This window comes from Punctularia strigosozonata, assembly GCF_000264995.1.
Source record: "Punctularia strigosozonata HHB-11173 SS5 unplaced genomic scaffold PUNSTscaffold_3, whole genome shotgun sequence".
Taxonomy (NCBI): domain Eukaryota; kingdom Fungi; phylum Basidiomycota; class Agaricomycetes; order Corticiales; family Punctulariaceae; genus Punctularia; species Punctularia strigosozonata.
This window is the reverse complement of record NW_006767435.1, coordinates 2584469-2593286: the sequence shown is the minus strand read 5'-3', so window position 1 is coordinate 2593286 and position 8818 is coordinate 2584469. Positions and strand designations below refer to the sequence as shown.

The 8818-nt window shown below is 57.2% G+C and overlaps 2 protein-coding genes across 2 annotated transcripts; both read left to right on the top strand.

Annotated features, from left to right (window-relative positions):
- Nucleotides 1–9: 9 nt before the first annotated feature.
- On the top strand, nucleotides 10–6212 carry PUNSTDRAFT_132156 (uncharacterized protein; the record flags this gene model as incomplete). Its single annotated transcript, XM_007381490.1, has 6 exons — nucleotides 10–495; nucleotides 535–607; nucleotides 695–4617; nucleotides 4672–5603; nucleotides 5664–6076; nucleotides 6130–6212. Coding segments are annotated over 6 exons (5910 nt in total), but the record flags the coding sequence as incomplete, so codon positions are not given.
- Nucleotides 6213–7432: 1220 nt separating this feature from the next.
- Nucleotides 7433–8414, top strand: PUNSTDRAFT_132155 (uncharacterized protein; the record flags this gene model as incomplete). The annotated part of the gene is made up of 2 exons (XM_007381489.1): nucleotides 7433–8297; nucleotides 8356–8414. The coding sequence occupies 2 exons, from the start codon at nucleotides 7433–7435 to the stop codon at nucleotides 8412–8414; spliced, it is 924 nt and encodes a 307-aa protein (XP_007381551.1).
- Nucleotides 8415–8818: the final 404 nt, after the last annotated feature.

Below are 8818 nucleotides of genomic sequence, written 5' to 3'. Positions count from 1 at the left end.
CCTACCAGGTCTCAACTCAAGGAAAACAAGGAGCAAGAACCTACCGGACCTACCGTTGCAAGAATTGTTGGCGACAATGCACCAGCACCGAAGCTTCCATCACGCATCACAGAAGTTCGCCAGAGTCTCATCAAGATCAATGCTGAAATTAATGGCAACACTATACCTGCGGTCATCGACACCGGCTCTATGATCAACATCGTGCACAAGACCATCTGGGAACAATACATCAAACGACCTCTCGACAGATCTGTTACCTTCCCGGTAAAAGATGTCAATGGCGGAACAGGACGACTAATTGGCCTGGTTGGAGAAGTACCTATCGACTGCGGAAGAGCAAGGACGATCGCCCAATTATGGGTATCGGATTCTATTGACTTCCCTCTTTTGCTAGGGCGACCTTGGACATCCTCAAATTCTGTCGATATTATCGAACGGGACGGCACCTACCTCATATTCAACTACCCGGAACACAACGTGCAACTCGAACTCAAGGTCAGTACGGACTCGGACGACAATACTAATATTTCACAGACCATGGGCCTCACTGCGGACAACGGACTTAGCGAAATCCACAAACGCGCCGGGCCGGAACGTCACCGGTGGCGTGAGAAGCCGCCACAAGACGCGCCTCACGTGCTTGCCACGCGACTACCAGTCATGGAGGAATGCGACTCTTGATCTTATCTTTCAGCAACACTGCCACCCCGACGCCCGACGACCGACACCGACACCAACACCGACAATCTAATCGACGAGATCGACGCTACTTCAAACTCGCAACTCGCCCGCGCCCAGTCAAGAGGCGACTCTACGGACCTCGACCACGACGAATGCCAACGCATTCAAGCGTACATTGACGCGGCCATCCGGTCGGGTCAAGGTACACCTCATGCCCATTCGGATTCTCCGGATCTCGCCGCCGTTACTGACCATCAGCAATTCCTTCTCAGTCTAGGAGATCCTTATCACGCCCGCCTCTTCACTCGACCACTGCGCGGCGGGGAATGGACGCCCCTCGAAGACTCGATCGCCCATCTCCCAACGGGGATGCGCAGGCTACTCGGTACGTACGGCACCTTCGAAGTAACGCTCACCACCTCAAACAATAGGCGGACGCGCGTCCTCGTCACCTTGGCGCACCCTCGAACGGCTCCCGAACACACGCCCTCGCCGGATTTGGCCCGACTCCATCAAGAACCCACCGATATAGATCACCGGCACGACCTCGACTCGCCTCATGAAGCCTCCTTCGGCAGGATCGACTCACGCGAACATCTTCATACACCCAGCCCATCCGACAACAACAATCTGCTCCATCGCTCGTCTTCCCCTCTCGATCTCCCCCATGCTTACTGCGGCAGAATCGTCGAACTCGACGATGCCGGTGAGTACATCGGCAGCACTCAAACGTTATCCGACTCGAGCATCTCTAGGCACCCGGCGCGTCCATTGCTCCCTAGGACAATAGCCGGCCGATCGCCGCCAGCGGACGCATCGATTCTCGAACCAACGATCTCTACCACCACTAGCGACACCAGCGAGCCCCCACCAGTCGAAGCCGACCATGAACGCGTCCCCGACTTGCGAACCGAAGAGACGCCCGCTACGCCTAGGTCTAGGCTTTGCGAGCGCGGACGATCGTCACCGGTACGTACCGTTGCAGAATTGTCGAGGACATCGGTGATTTACGATGTTTCCTTGAAGATTCAGTCGTTAGGTACGTGCCGGGCGAAAATTCGGAGCCGCTCGCAGCGAGACCGATGGGTAGAAACCCCGAACCTCGTATGCTCGACTCAAGACCCCAGACGACTCATCGAACACCTCAACGCAGCTGCTCTGTTTCGAGAAGAAATACACCCGCCCGACGGATCGAACGCGGTACTATACATCATCATTGCGCCCTCTCCCTATGCTAACGAACACGACGACTCTTCAGCCGACGGTAGCGGAACAAATACACCGAATCGGCGACAGGACGTACCTCCCGAAGATCCCCGCAGATGGCCGCCGTCCTTTCGACGCTCCGACCAGATGCCGCGCTCACCTCGCGAGCGGGACACGGGGTTACCACCCAGCGAACCTAGCAAGGATATTAGAAGCACGGAGGACGTGACGACGAGGTATACCCGGTACCCCATCTCACGTACTCCGCAGGCTAATCCGAGTGGCGTTCCTCTCCTTCAGCACGTTCGGTACCGCTCTGCCGAGATTGGAAGCCGTCCGTTCGCGACACGACCAAACGGAGACGAGGCGTCGACATCGCGAAACCTCGCGCACCACCCAGACAATACCGCGCTCGACTCCCGAAGGCAAGATACCCCCTTCGACTCCCGAACCAGGGCGCTGCGCAGAACGATTGGTGAGTTCGCTCCATGCCATCAGAACCAGTCGGCGCGAGGCAAGGCTTACCCAGACGCAATCCAGGCATACTCTGACTCTCGACGAGAAAGGACGGCCCCACTCGAAGGCAAGACTGTGGAATCGCCGCTTGTCAAGCTCGCTATGCTATCCTACGGCCTTCCTCGGCAACCCATACGACTCACTCACGGAACCAGCGGTCCAGGCTCCCGCGACGAGCATAAAAGCTCAGGTGAGTGCCTGCACACCCAAGTCACAAGAAACACTCGCTTACCCTTCGCTAGTCTATCAAACTGCACGCCTCACTCGAAGCCGCCCCCTATGTCTCATGCGCAACCCAAGATTCCGACGACGAACCTCACGCTCGATGCGTACCCGTCTCCGCCTCAAGAAACGACTTCTCAACTGGATTCTTCGCCCTCGACGACTCTCTCGCAATGGCCCACACCCGGCTCCAATGCGACAGTCAACGGACCGCTCGATATAGGACTCAAGAACGATATGATGTACGCTACTCGTACCCCCCTCTCTGACGCTGAACTTACAGAAATTCTTCAGTTCGGCAGAGAGGAGGGCGGCTGGACTCGCCTTCCGGACCCGATTTCCCCTTCGCCGGTGAAGATCTATGCTCCGCAGCCCCGCCCTGCTACGAACCTCGACACCTCGTCGAACACGCTACACGCCAGCTCTATTCAATTCCCGAGCACACCGCACCCACTCACCGGACGCGTCCTCGACGACGAAGACTATCGGCCCATCGTCACGGAGGCCGAAGGAACAGGCGAAGATGTCGACTTCCCTGGGTACTATCGGGCAGCCGGTTGCCTGATCCCCCTCGGCGACCCTCTATTCAGCGAGAATCGGTTAAAAGCCCCGATCCGTGCCGAATCGCCCCCGTTCTACCCAAACTCGATCCATCTCCTGATGGCCTCCGACCGCTCGTACTTCAAGACTCTCTCGGCGCCTACGACCCCCGAACCAGCTACGCCGGACGACCCTCACTCGTGCACCTATGTCATCAAGCTGGTCCCTCGCGACGACCCTCGACTTAACAGACATCCTTTTAAGCCGAGTCGACTTCCCGGCCCTGGCGAACCCGTTGCGCCGCACTGGGTCAACGAAGAAACCCCGCTTCTGTACATCAGCGAAGGCCTATTTCAGATACTTTCGGTTGGCTTTGCGCTTCGCCCGTTCCGCGATAGCGTAAGTCAATTTTCTCTTCAACTACCGACGGCCTCTAACTACAAGAACTCACAGGGCAGCCTCGAATATCGCAAGAACTTCGACGAAGCGGTGGACCGTCTCCGAGAAGATGGAATCGACCCCTACCCCAAGCTCTTAGGGTATTATCGCGAGGACGGCTACGCCATTCCTATCGGCCAACCGCCCTCGAGCGACCACCGAGTCAAGCTGCCGATCCGAGCCACGTCTCCTCCAGGATTCCCTCGCTCTATTCACGACCTCGCCATCGCGGCACCGCTGGTATTCCGACCGTTATCCGCACCTTCAACGCCCCGACCCCCTGAAAGCCAGTACCACGTTTCGAGGACGTACGTCCTCGAACTGGTACCGCATGGCGACCTCAGGCTCTGTGGCCGTATGCTCCGAAGCAGCCGGCAGCCTCTGCGCGGAGAAAACATCTCACCTCACCACACCGACGACTCGACGCCCCGCATGTACTTCGTCGAAGATGACTTCAACATTCTAGTCAGCATGACGAGAGAAGCGCAATCCGAGGCTTCTAGCATCGACTCACCGAAGAACGGCTCTCTTCCGACGACGCAAGTACAGGACGAGGAGCTTCAACAAGCTCTGCTCAACGGCGAGTTCCCCGCCCTGCCCGACGAATACTATGCCACCGCCGGATACGCGATTCCCATCGGGGAACCGCCCGACAGCCCCCTTCGAGTCAAAGTCCCTATTCGCGCCGCCTCACCACCCGATCTCCCCGGCTCAATCCACGACCTCTCGAAACAGATGCCTCGCATCTACCGCCCGCTATCTGCACCGACAACACCCGACCCGCCCGCACGCGACTATCCGACATCATGCATGTACACTCTCGAACTCGTTGACGACCGCGACCCTAGGCTCGCCGGGAAACATCTCCGAGCACTATACCGCGACTCGGACGGCTCAACTCCCGCGTCGCACTCGGTCACCGACGATATGCACCGCCTACTTTTCAGCCGCGGACTGTTCCAACTGCTGGCGCGGGTCTCGCATCAGGCCATCAGCAACCGAGCCCGCGAGCGGGTAAGCCAATCGACTTACGCTTTCACAAACTCACCGGTACTAACGTCAACTCAGGAGCTCGCGGAAATGCAAGCACGACGGCACCATCTCGACGCGCCCGATGTCGACATGGACGCCTCCGATCTTCAGGGCCCCATGCGCACCAACGCACTCGTTCTATCGCCCCCGGTCCCACCTCACCTATCGCTTCCCGATCCGCTAGTGACACCTCAACACGCACCTCTAGCCGGAAACAAGCTCTCCCGACGCCTCGACAGACTCAGGATCGCGGAAGGACCCGCAGCTGAAGACCGCCCGCCCACACCTCGACCGCCGATGGAAGGAATCGAAATCAGCATAGAGCATCGACTCCGATTCCCGCCCACGAACACCATCCTCAACGACCCCGGCATGCCATACTATCGCGCCGACGGATACTTGATTCCCATCGGCGAGTCTCCGACCAGCGCCAACCGGATCAAGATCCCGATGCGACTTCAAACGCCTCCGGGGTACCACGGTACTGTCCATGCGCTCTCGCAGGTTGACCCATCCCTCTTCCACCCGATGTCCGCGCTCCCGACTCCCGAACCAGCACCCGAAGACTATCCGCCATCGCAACGCTACCACCTCTTCCTCGACGCACCCCGGGACCCGGCCGAACGACAGTCTCCGTTCACCATCGAAAGCCCTCTGTTATCCTCTCAGGACGACCGCCCCTCGACGCAAGCATTGCAAAACTCGGACCCGTACCTCTGGTTCGACGAGGCCCTTTTCGACTACCTCCATATCACTTACCCCCTCGCCGACGGATGGAGCGACAACATCAACGATCCGGCGACATGTCTCCCCGGCCCCGAGGGAGGCGACGCACCTGAATTGCCCACCGTCGACGAAGAGACGCACCTCGCCGAATTCGATCGCCTTACTATCAACTATCCGACCTCCACCGAGCGCACAACGGTGACGCCGCCCCCGTCTATCTGGCGCAACGAGCACGATCCTAGGTATGTCTATTTACATTCGATCTTATCCCCTAGAACTCATCGCCTCGAACACACTAGCAGCGGCCCCGTACCGGCCTTTTCACGCTCAGACACGACGACTCCTGCAAGCGAGGAACGTCCTCGAACCCCCGCCGGCCATGGACGTAGCATGTTCCGGGTCATGTACGACCGGATATGCGAACTCACGGAAGCTACTCAGTTCACCGTGGCCGCGATCGCCACGCTCCTGTCAAGCCACGCCTCGTTCTATCGCACCGCCCGCTCTCAGCACGACGCCATGCAAGCGGCTCTCTCGCAAGTCCTCGAACAGGTCGCCGCCACGTCCGACGCCGTCGCCGAATGCGCTACCGACCACCGCAATTTCGTAGACCGACTCACCGGCGACATACTCGACCTCCAGCTCGACATCAACGCCATCCGCACCAATGTCGAGGCTTGGAACTGGACGCCGGAGGACGGGGACGAAGTTGACGGTGCGCTATTCCTCTTCACTGACAAACCGCCGCCTTCGCTAACCACCACTCAGTCGACCATATCCTGCGCTCCTCATCCAGCTCCAGCTCAGACATCGACATACCCGCCGCTGACTACAACGACCTCCAGCCGTGAAGACTCCGCTGCGATGATTCCTCAAGACGCTACGCACCCCCAAGCAAGCTTGCCACCATATCATTCCACCCGCACTGGCCTGCGTCGCTCCCTGACTACGAAAGACACGCGCTCGAACTCGCGATCAACGGTATGCGATACTTATTCGGACTATGTACATGTACTACTCTCCCCGGCCTCGCAAACCTGTATCCTCCGTCCCGCCAGCTCCCCGACTTCACCGCCTCGGTTATGAAAGTTACCAGTAGCGTAGAAACTTCCCCTGTTGCCCGGAAAGTCATGTATCCTATGAGTAATGATATCAAAAATGTATGGAATGACTTACCTGGAGAATTACCGGAAATCCTGAGCCTCGGACTTCGAGTTTCTGAAGCGCCACCCACCGGGCCGTCGGAGTTTGAATCTACGGAGGATGAGTGGGTCACCGCGATATGGCTCGGAGATGCGGCCGACTTACCGGAAAATGTGCGAAATCAGCCCGAAGTTATATACCTTAACTCACAAATGTTGTATTACAGCTCTAACGCAGTACAAGTAAGGGCTAAAGATGATATTGACAGCCAGGCCTATAAAGCCTCGAACGGATTGTCTAGTAACCGTGAGAAAGCAAAACCCAGGTGTCTAGGCCCTTTCCAACTCATTGGAAAATCAAAGGGCGGGTCGTATGTGATTCGGGAGCTTGATGGAACATTTGTCAGGTGTGGTGTAGCACCATTCTGGATCCTACCCTATTGGGCTAGAACGCAGGAATATGTCCCGGCAGCCGAACTGCGGGAGGATCCGTTCGAGCGAGATGATGACATGGATACCGGATCCGATGAGTTCGAAGCAGAACAGTTCCACGAAGAAGACGAGAGTGACGGAGAAGGATAAGAAGGCAGAAGAAGAAGTCTGAATATTCCACTCCGCCCATGAGAAATGCCAAGGGCATCCCTCATGTGAATCCTAGAAGGCCGAATTCGGGAAGCACGACAGCGGCCCCTGAAAGAAGCCACGACAGCCAGACAAACGGTGACCGAGCGCAGTACTCCAGACCACCGAAGAACGGTTGGTCCTACGAAAGGAAACGAAGCGCCGCAAAGCGGAAATACTTGTGGGAAAAGTAAGGAAGCCCGCACACGCAAAGTACCCGCACGCAACAGCCTGACTGCTCCCCCCATACCGCGCACGCACGAATGGGACAGTCTCCCTCTCACCTCTACGTTCGCCAACGTCCTACCATGCCATACGATGAACTTTCGTCTGGACCGAATCCGTTCCCCAGCCATGTGAACAACCCTCTACCTTCTCGACACGAGAAAGACGACCAACAATCCCTCCATAGCCGCGACCGGCTAGAGCTTCCCAGTGATGCTCAGGATTTCGATACGACCGACAGCGACACCGACTCCAGCTCCGTGACCTTTGCCGCCAACCCAGAATATTATAATCACTTAATGACCAACATCGCTCTCTGGCAACGTCGCTCTACTACGACCCCGCAGCCGGGGGACTTGTGGAGCATCCTCGACCCCGACGACCTCGCGACCATGTCATGGGACGAGTGGATCCCCCTCGTATTCGACTCCCCCTCTGACCGCAGCATGGCCGGATATGCGGGACGTGACAGCTATAGCTGGTCCAACGGTCCACCCCTCCAAACCCTCCGACCCGCTCATCTTCTTCGACGAGAGGCCCTGGATGCTGAGCCTGGTCCGGCACTCCCGGCTCCTCCGTTCCCCAACCCACTTATCCCGCGCATTTGCTGCCTGGACAACGGCAGCTTCTCGATCCTCGCCGTTCCAGTCGACGTGGAGAACCCTCTCATATGGACGCTCACGGCACCCATCCTCGGGGACGTACACATAGGCATACACATTCGTATGGAGTACGCCAGCACCTGGGTGTGCGGCACCGTTCGGTCCATATTCCGACTGCACGACGACTGCGTCACCTTCTTCGTGCATGGGATTGTCGTGTTTTCCGGACAGGTCGTCAACTCGGAGCGCGTCATGTTGCGCGTCACGCCGGAGCTCGCCCGCCTTTCGATGCGAGATTGGACAAAGCACAACGTTACCAAAACCGCCGACGTGACCATGCAAGCCGGTACGTACGTCCACTACATGCTTAAATTGACTATTGTTCTAATTTAAGATTAAAACAGACGTGTTTAGTAGCTGGGAAGGACCACGGGTGGCGATGGCAAGGGAAGAGGACGCGTAAACTCGTTATCGATCTTTTTTGTATTAGAATATACGAACGCAGTGACAGGATATGCGACGGACATTGAAAGAAAAAGGAGTATACCGCAAGTAATCTGACAAGGAGCGTCCGACACGACAATGAAACGATAACCAAGGAAAAACCGCTGAATGAAATCTATTGCTAGCATACTCCAGGCCTCGACGGCCCCACGCAGAAGGATTTAAGTTTAGCAAAGATCGTCACAGAAGGTCGAATCAATGCAACGTACCATTCCTCTCGAGTCACCAAACTGAATTATCGAAGCGTCAGATGAGCCTGAGAGAACATCCAATCACACGTGTAATGGAACCGCGCCGGAAAAGCATGCCAACTATCCTACGCTGCACGAAGCCTCGTGCAGAGCGACACTTAAGCATGGCTCG